This window comes from Mytilus californianus, unplaced genomic scaffold (genome assembly GCF_021869535.1).
Source record: "Mytilus californianus isolate M0D057914Y unplaced genomic scaffold, xbMytCali1.0.p SCAF_1, whole genome shotgun sequence".
Classification (NCBI taxonomy): Eukaryota; Metazoa; Mollusca; class Bivalvia; order Mytilida; family Mytilidae; genus Mytilus; species Mytilus californianus.
Genome location: NW_026262581.1, coordinates 122,385,320 through 122,400,788, shown reverse-complemented (window position 1 = coordinate 122,400,788; position 15,469 = coordinate 122,385,320). Strand labels below are relative to the sequence as shown.

Here is a 15,469-nt window from a genome sequence, read left to right as displayed (position 1 = left end):
TTGTATATTTATATTTCATTTAATGCTTTATCATTACAAAGTATTTAAATTATATAGATTTTGGTATTTATGATTTATTCAAAAAGACATATATAAATATACAGAATTTATTTATCTTTTTTTGAATAGTTAAAAAATTGTAATTACCAAAATTTAGAAACCTTTGAAATTTACATAATATAGTATTTAGCAATTTACCATTGTTTACAGTGATTAAGGATTGTCTACAATTTAACCGTACTAAGTCAAATACATATATTTAGCATAGTTGCCATAATACTACAATTTCATGATGCTCCAGTTAATGATGCTTTCCGAAATAAATAAAATAATTGCTTAAGGTCTTTTTTGAACAATTATACATGAATTTTGTTTAAACTGTTTCCCTTTCATTAAGTTTAGATTATTTTTAACGTTATTACATTTGGCATCCATCGTAAACCAGTCAATAAACTAGTATTATCTGTGGTACGCATTCTGAATCTCCAGCAGAATTGCTCTTGCTACGGATGTACAATGTATAAGTATGTCAATTTTTTACTTTTACATTCAAGCTGTTCATAGCCGTGATCGTCCAGTCGTTGGTACCGAAAAACATAACTGTGACATTAACAGTGCCAAGTTCAAACCTTGTACCCGAATTGAAATTTTTTCATTGTAATTTTTTTCTCGACAAAAATATTGTTTTAATCTTAGAGGTATTATATACTTCATTTTCATTTAAAGGCGATGATTTTGTTTCTGGTTTTATAATCAAAGAAGTAGTTTAACGGTCGTAGCTTATATATCACACTTTATTCAAATTAGAGTCCGTTCAATGTTGACGTGATGTATATTTGGACCATTTATAATCAAACAAAGAACAAATTATTGATAGTACGATATCATTATAAGACTAAAACCATAAGTAAGTATTTGCTATGATGAAAAGGAAAAGTCCTTGTACGTTAAAAGTGACAAGTGTAATGGGCATATAAATGTTTATTTTATCAAGGAATTGCACTAATATATACAATTCAATGATTCTCTAGTGTTTAGAACTAGTGTGTAATAGCCACAATCGTATCAAGACCCATCGGTTCATTATAACGATGTTGAAAATCGACCAATGTTCAAACCTGACATCGTGGATAAACTCTTTTTTAAGATATTTCCATACTGCTATTATAACTATAAGCAAGAACGTTCAAATGTAGAACATAATCTTCCTTAAAAAATAACGCCCAAAATAAAACAATTTAAATAAATTTGAAAGAACATGAACAAATCCAGACATAGTATACATATTTTATTAGATAACAAAAGCGAATTATCTCTGAGACAGACATACAGTTTATTGACATGTATTGACAGTTGTGCACTTTAAGAGTGTTATTTAAATAATGATTTATGTCAGCACTCGTGGTATAGTGGTATCATGCATAGACTGAAGACTCTACTGATTATGAAGAAAATATGCGCGAGTTCGAATCCTTCATATGCCACTCGTTTTTTGAGAGGATAACAAATCGTAAGTTAAAAGTTTAAAGTTATAAAATAAGTTAACGAAGTGGTCAGTGGATTCTTGAAAAATAATCTACTGTAAGAACAATAGACTGACGTCAGAGAAATGGGTTAACTATCTATAATACTAAAATAACGAGGTCCAATTTGTTAGCTGACGTAAAAATGACGATTCAAAGAATTCAACCTTCTATATAACTAATATAGGACAATGGTATTGATTAAAAAATACACCATTACAGGATCTTTTGTTTTCTACATAATTAATATTACCAATAATTAACAAGTTCCGGACTGAATCCGATACCGATACCAATTGTATATGTCACCTGTTACCTAATCTGTACGTTTCGCCTCTATCAGGTACACCACCAGACGATGTAGTTGGGGTTTGCTATATACACGGTTCATAATGATACACCCCTTTGTCATTATACAAAAAATGTATAGGGATTGACACTACTAAATACTAAATTCAATCATTGCCATATGTACTTAGTAGTTTCCGGTTGTAGAAAAAAATTAACAGGACGGGTTCAAACAGAAAGAATTTGAAAGCAGGGGAAACTATGCACCGTATAATGAGCATGACTTTATCAGATGACAATACGAATACTAAAAATCCAGGCTTAAAATAAGGCGTCAGCACTTTCCAATTTGTTAGCCATCATGACTTTAACACAACGAATCAAAGAATTCAACTTTATTTATAACTAATCTGGACAATGGTGCAATGTTGATTAAAATTTACACCATTCCAGGCCCTTTTGTTTTCTACATAGTTAATACTACCAATAATTAACAAGTTCTGGGTCGACGGGTTCAAATAAACAATTTTGAAAGCAGAGAAAACTGTGCACCTTATAATCAGCATAAAATTATTAGATGACAATACGAAAACTTAAAATCCAAGCTAAAAATAAGGCGTAGGTACTTTGATTCAGTCACGACCCCGCGATGTCGTGGGTGTGTTCTAGTATCCATAAAAATATCCATGAAAATTTGTATCCCACAAATAATAATGAATCTACAGTATACCTGGTATATTCATTGTCACTGTCTATTCAGTAATAAAAATATGAGCTACAGACTTATTACCAGCCCCACTCATGTCCTAACATTGTCTTGTTGACACCCCCCCCCCCCCCTTTTTGGTAGCACTGTATTCACAAATGTGTTTGGTATAAAAGACATCATACAATGTTTATTTATATGTGAATTTACAAGCAAAGTAGACCCTAAAATGTACCTTCTCCCTTACTTCTGTTTTTCTATAAATATATTGACTAAGCCCTTTCCAATTTGAATTCAATATCTGGAATTACTGCAATTCAAAAGTGAATGTTTGAATTATCATTTTAATCCTTGAAGACTATAAAACAAGGCAGTATTTATTATTTATCATATACTTATCGGTAAGTAAATAACTTATAATTTTTACAGTATGATAATAGCATTAAATTTACGTGAATTCCATATTTTTCGAAATGGTGCTTAGTGGGCTGATATGAAAAATTTATCAACTGCTTCCGGCTATTATTGAATGCCTTTCTGTAACATTATCGCATGGCATTCCGGCATTACTCGGCAAATTCCGGAAAATACATCTCAATGGTAGGTTTTCAGTGAAAAACATAACAAAGTAGAGTACAAAACATATCATATAGGCCTTTTTAATCAAGTTTGGTACAGATATTCCTAAAGTTTCCAAATATTTTGTCAAGAAATGAAATGACACCAATTTAGCACTCATCAAATTATTAGTGGACTGGAGATGCAACTATTTAGTCAAGCTCATTTAAAAATAGGGCAATACATTTTTGTTAAACAGTTTGTAACCTTTGAAATTTATGGCATCTTTCAGTAAGTTAACCTTGTTTGGAAACAATAGAAGTCAAAAGGAAAGAATCATTATTTTTACCAGTACACCCTCTGGTACTTGATCATAATAACTATAACCAATAAATTCTTAATAAAAGTTCAGCTTTCATACTTTCAGTCAGATGCAAGACAAAGAGTGAAAATTCAGTTGTCAAATTTTATAAATGTCAGTAACATTAGTTATACATTATTATTTAAGACATTATACATGTTATAAGTTAGAATGTTTTGATTGTTCCTCATTTTTCATGAAGGGAAAACATTTTTTTAGGCTTAAAAGACTTTCACAGAAGGCTGTGTGAAGGTCAACAGATTGCATGACTAACTGGTAAAAGAGAGACGAAAGATACCAAAGGGACATTCAAACTCATAAGTCGAAAACAAACTGACAGCAGCATGGCAAAAAACTTAAAATAAAAGTATACAAAACAAAACATAGAAAACTAATAACTGAACAACACAAACCCCACCAGGTGCTCTGGAAGGGTAAGCAGATCCTCCCCCCCCCCCCCCACCCCATATATCCTCCCTGTATATTGCTGTTGATAATATTTAGGGGATGTGGAACCAATTACCTGGTTGCTACATGGATCTCTTTGGAAAAAGAAGCAAATGCTGAGAAGATCCAGTGCAAATAAAAGCATCTGTTTTACAATAATCAGAGATCAGTAAATGGTCCAATACATGTTTTAAACTGTTTCATGTATAAAGGTTTAAACTGAACAAACACAGGTTTGGAAGAAATAACCAGTTTAATATTTTCTTTGCATATCAATAAAGCAATAAACATATTCATAAACAATGCAAAATCAAGTTGAAAATGAGGTACTCCTAACACAAAGTACAACAGTACGCAGTTTCTTAACCCCTTATATATATATATACTTGTTCATCAAATATGAATGATAAGGAAATGTTCAGTTTGAACTGATAAAAGCTTCATTTCTGAGGTGGACTATGCTTTTCACCAAAATTCTTAAAGGAAACAAAACAAGCAAAATTTTGTACTGTATGTTAATTGCAAGTTTGCAACCACATGAACCCCCTTTAACACCTAGGTAAAACATTATTTTTTGAACGTTTTCCTATATTTGGGTGGAGATTTAAAAGGATAAACAGGGAACACCCATGGCCAAGATGAACTTTACAAGCTGGATATGATACCTCGTTATCAGAATCTTGCTCAACAGTTCCATCTTGATTCTCTTCAATACCTAATTCAGGTGATACACCTGAAATTAGAACAAAATACAGTCTCAGGTTTGTGAAAAAAATCTTCAATGGTTACTATTACTAGGTTTTAATATCAACAATCATTAATAATTTAATAAGATATAATTATTTCATAGCAGATTTCTTTACATTGTAAATTTTGTCTCAGAAAATTTTCAGGGGCAGACCCAGTTTTTCAGGTTAATGAGACATCTAAATTGTCTTTGGCAAGTTGAAGCAAGGGGCAAATATTTTGGTAATTCAGTTTATTTTTCATTTTTTGCTTCATTCTTTAAAAACTACTATTTTCCAAATTTTGACCCAATATCAGGCTTCAGTCCTCTTCATTGTCCTATTTTAAGAATCCTGAAATCTTAGCTACTAAACATGTTTGCCAGATTATTTAGTGTTCTGACCAATATTTTCATGGGATTTGAAAAAGCCTACATCACATTCATTATACATTTGAAAAAAGCCTGCATAACATTCATTATACATTCCATATCTGTTAGAAAAACACCATGGTAAAAAATCAAAGAGTCTGGTAGCTTTAGTGAAAAGATTGACATTGTTTCCATTGGTTTAATAACCTATGGAAAAGTTTATGGTATGTTACAAATAAAGCATTATGTATGAATTACATGTAACTTCAAAGAACAATGCTAATGGTGAAATTAAAATCACACTACTTTCACATGAAAACTATGAAAAACTTTCAAAGTCAATGTGCTTAAAGGGCTCCTTAAACTGGCCTTATCACAAACTAAATCTAAACTATGCAAACCTTTTATCAATAAACCATAATTGAGGGGGCATAGCCAAATAAAATCTGTAGAAATGAGATGTGCTAATGCTGATACAACTGCATACCAAATAATTTATATCAGATGTCCCCTTAAAGCAACTTAAGAACTCACCCTGGCCAAACAACTATTTACAAACAATGTACTTTTTCTTTAAATTCATTCATAATAATTCAGGTTTATTGATTTTCTTGATTCATGATACTTGTGGTACATAAAATCATGAGCTTAAACTTTTTTCTTGTGTGGTAATCATGTTTTATACAGACATAATTAAATTATTCACCATGTTCACAAAGAAAATTCATGCAATTTGTGTTTTATAGTAACTGCATGTTAAATAAGACAGTAAGGAGGTCTTTCACGTAGTCCTGGAGTACAAATGTATAATCTACAACCTAATAGATTTGTACTGAGCTGAAGTTTTAAAAGTAGAAATTGCATTTCATCTCAATAATCACATTGATTTGTGTGGCATTTTTGTGGATTCCTTTCTTTTTATTTATTTATTTTGATATATACTAGAAGAAAAAAAATAACTGTGTATCCTTAAAAACTTTCTAAAATTGACAGGATGTTTTAACAAGTCGCTGGATCAGTCACCAAAATGGTTTATAAAAACCTGTTTGGGGTATAAATGCCCAATGTGGTATAAATTTGCAGTGCAAAAATCTAATACTTTTTAATCTAGCAAAAATATTAAAAAGCACATTTGATTAGGGGAATATTAGTAACTATTTAGCAACATTTCCAGAAAAAGAATATGTTGCTAAAATTGATGTCTCTGATAACCACCATTTTCCCAGCAATCAATCTCATTAAAAATCCTTTCCAGAAAATAAATTATAGCCGACTATGCGATATAGGTTATACTTATTGTTGAAGGCCGTACGGTAACCTATAGTTGTTAATTTCTGTGTGATTTGGTCTCTTGTGGAGAGTTGTCTCATTGGCAATTATACCACATCTTCTTATTTTTATATCATATATCCAGAAAAGTTGCTCACCAAAAGTTGTAGGCTTTTATACATACTCAAATGCACTTTGTAAAATTGTAATATTTTCCCTAAAAATTCTTAATTTACTTTTTTGCACAATAAAATACATACTTGTGTTAAAGTACGGATAGTAAAATAAGGGATATTTTCAAAATGAATAACTTCATCCAAAACAAGGTAAGACAAGCTTAGTAGTGTTCAGTTTGTGGTACATGTATAAAATATTAAGTTGTATATTCAATGCAAACAAAGAACAAAATGATCCAAATCTTGTACCCAAGCTCCTGTGATTAAAACCTACATCGAAATTACAAAAAGTTCAAAAGAAGCAATTAACAATGCATGGACTTGCTTTAATTTCATGCATATTTTAGACTAGATACCATCTAATTATCAATTATAGATGATAACCTCTGACAACTGACAGTCGTATAACTCCAATATAATCATGAATAGAAATATAAATAGACACACAAGCACATGCAATCCTATAATGATTTTTCTAGGTCTGTTTGATTTCATGTTATGGGTTAAAAATGTATGTAAATCATCGTTTTACCTGTATAAGAACAATTTTGTGTGCAGCGATGAGTCAACAAATGGTTTTTCCTGGTGTCTCCCTTGTTTCACTTAAATGTTGACATTCTTTTCTTTTTAATGAATGAACATACCAGAGACATATAAATACATAGTATACATGTCTCTGAACATACTAAGCATGACCACTAGCTGTCAGAACACATACACAACATCTTGACTAAAGGTTATAAAGGTTGCATGAATATGGTATTCAAATGAGTTGGAAGCCAACATCAACAATGGGTTTTTTAGCTTATTTTGACTATAATTTCTATATTCTGCTTTTATAAATGTTTGAAACAAAATCGAACAATCATATTTTCATGTTTTGTCCAATTTGTAGCTAATGCCCTTTTTATCTCTTATCAACAAGGAATTTTGTTACAAGGACATATTTTCCCCCAACAGCCATGAACAAATAACTATAAGCGTCTGTATATTCATTATGATAGAAACCTGATGGTTAGTGTTGCCTGGGACTGTAAATATTATTTATTTTTTAGTCCCAGGTTTGCTAACAACACTGCTGACATAAAAAAAGACAATTATTTTGTCTTTTTGTTGTTCTTTAAATTTGTTTAAATGGTCATTTCATGACATGCGTCAGTGATGTAATTTGAGCATGTGGATTTGCTACATATATTCTTTAATAAAAATGTCTGACTTTGTTTAAAACCCGCCATTCACCTTTAAGGCACTTCCATGCACTCTCTAAAAAAACTTTACTATGGCGGGAAATTTTAGGTCAACTTCGTCATGTTCCGTGTTTTTGTTTATCTTGAATAAAACTTCGGAATTACAGACATTATACAATGAAGGTATACGAAAACAAATATTGTAGTTGTCAATTTCAGTGTGTGGAGATCTATTACAATGTGTATATGAAAATGACTATGTGTACATGTAACAGTGGTTTGATTCCGCCAGTGTACTTTATCCGGAGGAAGAAAATCCCCAGTGATTTGTATCCACCAACAAAAATTCACTAGGTTTTTCTATCCGGGTCCAGTGTAAAACATCCACCAGTCATTATAAGGTTCTAAACAGGGTTTTTGAAGGGGAAATATATATAAAATGTGGCTTAATAGTTTTTAATGTATTTGAAACTTACATAGCTGATTTATATAAAAAGTGGAGAGTTTTCATCCAAGGAATGTAAACACTAGTGTTTTTTAACCAGGAATGATTACACTAGTGATTTTGTACCAGAATGATTGCACTAGTTATTTTATACCGGGATTAATTACACTAGTGCTTTAGATCCATACATTGATGAAGTGATTAGTACTCATTTTGAACACACGATAACACAATAATGCTTATTAAAGAATAAGATTTAAATAATTTTTCTATGCAAATCTATAAAATCATATGCTTTTAAATTGTCACTAATTGTAATATTTATATTTATTGGATTGCCGAAGTTTTTCTGTGTATTTGCTCTTCGGTCGACTTGGATATAAAATCATATCTTCTTTGTCAATATCAAAGGATGCTTCTATAATTGAAGCTTTATGTAAGAACAAATCTGCTCTTAAAATTTGGTTTATATCAAGTTCAATGTCATGATCTTTGATAAAGTATTTTGAGTTATAAAAATATCCTCCTCGTCATCATCAATATTATTTGCTAGATTGACTCAGATTAATTAAACTGGTTCCTTGAAATTTATTTTAATTTTAACCCATTTATTTATGTAAACAATAAACCGGTCTAATATAAACAAAACAACAATATCAAGATCGACGCTTTCACACTATTTACATCCAATATTCTCTAGTGAAAAACAGTAACCCGGAATAAATACACGGCGGAATGAAAGTACGCTTACATACACCGTGATGACAATGTGTACCATAGGTTGACAATGTGTAAACACCAATTCTGGTAATTCTGCAGTTAAATTCATGCAAACCATGTTAAGATTTTCAGAAATATTTTTTTGTAACTTATGTATACCTATGCTATAGTCCGTCATTTGTCTGTTTGTGTATTTGAAAACTGATTTTGCATTAAAAAGATATTCAAATTTCACTTCGCCACAACACTCGTATATCCCATAATATCCAACATGTCGTTCACGCAAACTCATTTGTGATCAAGTTTCCTGGCGGCAAATTTAAAATACGTTGGTGTTAACCGACGGTAACAATTTAAACATGTTAGCCCACTATTAATCTAGTAGCATATCCACAAAGAAATATTATCTCTTTATGTAAATTAAATCATAATTTAATTTTCTCTTGATTTTAACATATACTACAGATCACCCACTCATGTAACATGATACCAGAGACCAGAGATATATTATATGATAATTGTATTATATGTCTCTGATGATACTTTGTAAAATCGGGAATTAATTCATATTGATCCCAGGTTAAAATCCGAGACATATATGGATATAAGAAGATGTGGTATGAGTGCCAATGAGACAACTCTCCATCCAAGTCACACTTTGTAAGTAAACCATTATAGGTCAAAGTACGGCCTTCAACACGGAGCCTTGGCTCACACCGAACAGCAAGCTATAAAGGGCCCAAAAAATGACTAGTGTAAAACTATTCAAACAGGAAAACCAACGGTCTATATTAAAAACAGTGAGCTAGATATAACACTGAATAAGTAAACATTAAATAACAAAAATACAATACAAATTGTATCAACAGGTCAAATTAACACGACAGTACGATTTGAGAGTACTCGCAGTTACTGGAAGCTAGTTAAAAGCCAAAAAACAATTAATAATAAAAAATCATGCATCAGAGACTAAAATCAACTAAAACACATCCCAAGGATTTAGCGTTTTAATGTCATGGGCAGTCAAAGAAGACATGACTTGTGCAATGCCAAAATAAAAGTATCGACAGGCAGTAGGATAGTTAGGAGTTAACTTGTTAATAAATGTGTATAATGTGATATATAGATAGAGTAATCTCTATATATGTATATATGTCTCTGGTAAAATGAATGCAAAATAGAAGCTAAGTCTTAAAATATGGAGATGTGGTCACATGATGCTTTCCAATGAGACAAATCTCCACCAGAGACGAAATTATATAGAAGTTAACCCTATAAGTCACCATACGGCCTTCAACAATGTATGTAGACAAACACTAGACTGCATAATATGTAGTGTGCAGTAGCGTAGTTTGGTGAAATAAACAATGTACGGTCACATTTTTTACACATTTACCCTAATACTCTCACTGTACAATCAACAATAAACATTAGCTTAAGAAGCTGTTACAACCGACAATAACATATATACAAAACATTACAATACACCAAGGTTTCAATACCTGAACTTTGTAGGTCTATGTCTTGGTATATCTGCACAGTTTATCGAGACTCAGAGTATAATTGGGGTGGTTTAGATATAGAAAATAGAGTTTTAACACCACCACATTATTGACGTTCCCAAGCCAGGAACGATTATGGACACTATCATTGGTTGTCTTTAGTAAATGTTTTTGTCGTTTAAACAATCTGGTTTTGATGACAGATTTTAACAGTATCTGTCAAATTTATACACAGCTTAGCAAGACTTAGGGTGATTAAGCGTGACATAAACATTATGTGCATAGCCATTGTTTATTGAAAACCATATGCATATGGTGACCTATATATACGTTTATGTTTTAGTATTGTTTGGATGCTGTCTGATTGAGGGCTATATCCCACATCTTCGTTCATCATACCAGAAGTTGAATGCATAGTGTGAACAGTTTTTACCCTGTCAAGTGGCATACTGGAAAATAAATTATTGGCAGGGGATCTGGGCGTCACCACCCGAGAAGGTGAACGATTATAGTAAAATTCTTAATGAAATTTTTTTTTTATAAAATTATTTGTAAGCACATGCTTACAATGCTACACTGGTGCTCCACTGATGTCCGTCCGTCCATTGGTCAGTCAATCAATCCGTCAGTTCGCCAGGTCAGTTTCGTTTCCGGATATGCTAACTCAAATACTTCATAACGGATTACAAGCTTACTTGGATATGGTTTCAAAGGTCAGGGTGAGGGTCATAGTTACTGAAAATAGACCGAAATTTGTGCAAAATGTGGTTTTAAGATACTAAATCAAATACAACAAATAGGATCGTCATGAAATAGAAGTTCCTCCATAATATAAATCAAATACAACAAATGGGATTGTCATGAAATAGAAGTTCCTCCATAATATAAGTTCCAAGTGGAAGAAATATTCTGTAATATTATTTCCACTGAAACAAAGATTACAATATAAAGGATATAGAATATTTGTTCCAAAAGGAACAGGTATTATGGTATTGCTTAATTTTTATAACTAAGTTTCCAGGAGAACTTCTGTTATATGTGGAACAAATATACATTGACAGGATTACAACCTTACTTATAAATATTATTACATATTATGAGAAGATGATCCCTATTGACTTTGATGTAACTTTGTCCAAGGTCAAAGTCGTAGTTACTAAAAATAAATAGAACTTGTGCAAAAAAGATTTCCACAACGCTAAATAAAAATACTACAAATGGGTTGCAACTTTACTGGGACATATCATCCCATTTAATGAAAGTAAGATCCATATTGTCATTGAGGTCCCTATGTCTAAGGTCAATGTCAAAATAACTAAAACTAGAAGCTCTAAATAGCCTGTCTCGCCTAGGTCTATATTCATCTTCAACAATGGACACTCTAAAACATTTTACACTAGAATATAGTTCATGATAAAAATCTCTTTTTTGTTTATCTTGTATTGCTGATATTTTTTTTCTGTTTACAGTTTCTCTCTACTCTAGTTTTCGCCCAAAACACAAAATAGGGTAAAATCGTAATTTAAGGGCTATATCATCTATAAGTCTAGTCTAACTGCTCATTTTTTCGACTTAAGAAAAAAGTGTCTATCAATCTATTATAGTTTTCAAGATAATATACAAAGACACACACATTTGGTAAAAATGAATTGCCATTTATGAATCGACTGACAATTTCAGTCATGTTGACTCATCTTGTCTTGCTGATCAATTTTGCTGTTTCTCGCTATCTATTACAATTTTCAAGATAATACTGGGTAAAAACAAAGATAAAAGATTGGTAAAATTCATCCTTTAAGGGCAATATCTCCAACATGATGTCGTCTGAGAGTTTTGATGTAAATGAACAGTAGGTATTTCTCAACATTCTGAACATTTCTGCCGACCGGTAAGAATTTCTCTGTTGATAGCGATTTTCAAGGTAACAGACAAGGTAATAGACAAAACTGGCATTTTACCCCCATGTTCTATTTTTAGCAATGTCGGCCATGTTGGTTGACCAGCAAGAGTCATCGGACACATATTTTAAACTAACTTGATACCAATGTTTGCAGATGTTTGCAGCTAGATGCGAACCTCCTGCAAACATTGCATCTTTTTGCTGCAGGCTTGCGGCAAGTTTGCAGAAACAATTATGTTTGCAAGAATTACATAAAATGACTGAGCATGCCTATTGGTCACTTCCTGAAGATAAAGATTTGAAATTTGAAAATGTTGATGGTGTTTGAGTCATGTTATATATTAGTGTTCTAGGATGCATTTTAGGTTGGAAACTATAAGGTTAGTTTTCAAAGACATTATTTGTAAGTACAAATTCTTCATAGGACTTATGAAATTTATCCCCTCCACAAATACCTGCATGAAGGTTTGAAAAACATTTTCAAACATGTAACAAATATGCAGTACTCGATAGTATGTTTGGAGATTATAACTTATTAAATATTATGTTGTAAGTCAAGTTGAATTCTGTGACAATATTATTTTAACCAGCTGTATATGTGCACAAAATAAATTTCAAATAAATATTTTTTTTTTTATATTTTAGACTATTCATGAATGCAATTCATTTGAGCACGTACTTGAACAAAAAACTTTAAATTAGTTTTTAAAAGGTATTAACTTATGCTTTGATAGTCTTGCAAATGATAAAGTATTTGAATAATGGTATGTATATGTATGTAACTTAACTTTTTCAGAATCTGCTGTGTAATATAGAAAATGTGATGTGTACACAACATGGCATTGGTTTATAATTGTATATGTATGTAGTGCCTGCAAGTTTGCAGCAAACACGCAGGAAAAAGATTAATTTGAATATAAATTCTTGCCACAGGTCAGCAGCAAACACGCAGGTGAAGGATTAATTTGCATAAAAATGTTTGCTGCAGGTCTGCAGCAAACACTCATTTGCATATAAATGTTTGCAGCAGGTCTGCAGCAAACACTCATTTGCATGGTAAATTGTTTGCAGCAGCGTATTTGCAGAAAACATGCCGCAAATACAGACTCTGTGTCCGCTGCAAGTCTGCAGCAAATTCGCTGCAGACTTGCAGCAACTATTTGCAGGAGGCTGCATGATTTTTTCAGTAAGGGTAATCTCATGTACTCGTTTATTTGTATAACGTTTCTCCTCTGAAATGTTCCTTCATGTTGGTTTGTCCTTGATACTTTGTGTTCTCATGTTGCATTGTCTTTGAACATAAACGCACATTTTTCAGAAGGACACTCTTTGTCATTTCGGGTCAGAGTTATTAAAAAAGGGATGGTATATGTTGCTAAGAACACAATTTACACAATGCAATAAGGTCCAAAATGTAAATTAAGGGTAACCCCAAGGTGACTGTGGTATAGAGATATGGTCACGTTGGCCTTCTTCTGATAGGCAGTTAAACCCTTGCCAAAGGGGGTGTCCATTTGGCTATGGAGGATGTATATGATGCAGCCATGCCATCTTGAGAGAGTGCTATCCCCTATGCATATAAAAGAACCCTAGCAATAACTCATCAAAGATGGTAAAGTTTCTGCCCCTAAGCAGTATGCCATTGTTTTCCTGTGGCAGTCCAAGAAAGTGCCCATCCCTGGTGTCCAACCTTACAAAATCTACCTTATTAGCTTCTTGTCCTGAAAATGTAAGAAATAATTGTCAGTGGATGTTAAGCAAATAATAATCAATCAATCAATCAATCATTTGTATAGTATTTACTATACAAATCCTTGGTAGAAATAAAAGCTTGTACAAAAAGCTGACTTTTATGACTGCTGCGTCTCTTTATATCTTATTTACCCACTCTAACTAAATGTGTGGAAGATATTTTTGACCTCACTTTCTATTGGGGAAAAAGAGACATTTGTCAACTCTACATCATGTTGACCAGATTTTGATATTAGATAAATCATCTAGAAATGAAACAAGAGTGCACACGCTAAAATGTCTTGCTGCTTTACAGAGCATTGATTTCATGTTGAAAGTCTTAAAGATAAAGGTTTTACTACAAGTATCACATAAACTTAATACTTTTAAAGATCCATGACAATGAGGTCAAGGTTAGATAAATCCTGTAAGACAGACATGTACACATAACAATTATTCCATAGACTAAATAAAGTTGACCTATTGCTTATGGTACTTGAAAGACAGACCAAAAAACAAAAACTTACCATTGACCAATGACCCATGAAAAAATGAGGTCAAGATCAGATGATACCTGCCAAACAGACATTGATATTTTATAGTGTGTCTTTCTATGTTGTGATGTTACACTATTGTTTCAGATAAGGGTGAAGGTTTGGTACCATTAAAACGTTTAAACCTGTCCTAAGTCAGGAATCTGATGTTCAGTGGTTGTCGTTTGTTGATGTGGTTCATAAGTGTTTCTCGTTTCTCGTTTTTTATTTAGATTAGACCGTTGGTTTTCCCATTTGAATGGTTTTACACTAGTAATTTTTGGGGCCCTTTATAGCTTGCTGTGCGGTGTGAGCCAAGGCTCCGTGTTGAAGACCATACTTTGACCTATAATGGTTTACTTTTATAAATTGTGACTTGGATGGAGAGTTGTCTCATTGGCACTCATACCACATCTTCTTATATCTATGTACACCTTACAATTGTTCCATACAACTAATATAGCTGACCTTTTGCTATCAGTCTTTGAAAAAGAGATCAAAACACAAAACTTTCTATTGACCAATGAACCATGAAAATGAGGTCAAGGTCAGACACAATACCGGATAGACTGACATGTACACCTTACAGTCATTCCATATACCAAATATAGTAGACCTAATGCTTATAGTACTTGAAAAACAGACCAAAACACAATAAAATGCTCCGCTGGGCGCAGCTTTATATGACCGCAGAGGTCGAACCCTGAACAGTTGGGGCTAGTATGGACACAACATTCAAGCTTGATACAGCTCTGAATTTGGATTGTGATTAAATATTTGACACAGCATAGGTTTCTGACACAGAATGAATGTGGTCAAAGTACTTAAAAATTTTTAATTTACCTATTATGGTCCAATATCTAAAATCTAAATACATACACGGTTAGATTCAGCATATCAAAGAACCCCAAGAATTCAATTTTTGTTAAAATCAAACTAAGTTTAATTTTGGACCCTTTGGACCTTAATGTAGACCGATTTGAAAACGGGACCAAAAATTAAGAATCTAAATACACGGTTAAATTCA

At 32.3% G+C, this 15,469-nt stretch overlaps 1 protein-coding gene and 1 long non-coding RNA gene across 2 annotated transcripts in view; both read right to left on the bottom strand.

Annotated features, from left to right (window-relative positions):
• The window catches only part of LOC127712745 (myelin transcription factor 1-like), a 40,141-nt gene extending 31,089 nt beyond the window's left edge, over nt 1-9,052 (bottom strand). Inside the window, exons 1-2 of the mRNA XM_052219356.1 lie at nt 8,936-9,052; nt 4,549-4,616 (exon numbers count right to left, since the gene is read on the bottom strand). Coding sequence (XP_052075316.1) covers nt 4,549-4,616; nt 8,936-8,954 — 87 coding nt within the window. The 5' untranslated portion in view covers nt 8,955-9,052. The remainder of the gene's footprint in view (nt 1-4,548; nt 4,617-8,935) is intronic.
• The window catches only part of LOC127712881 (uncharacterized), a 47,519-nt gene that overhangs the window by 31,089 nt on the left and 961 nt on the right, over nt 1-15,469 (bottom strand). The window lies entirely within an intron of this gene.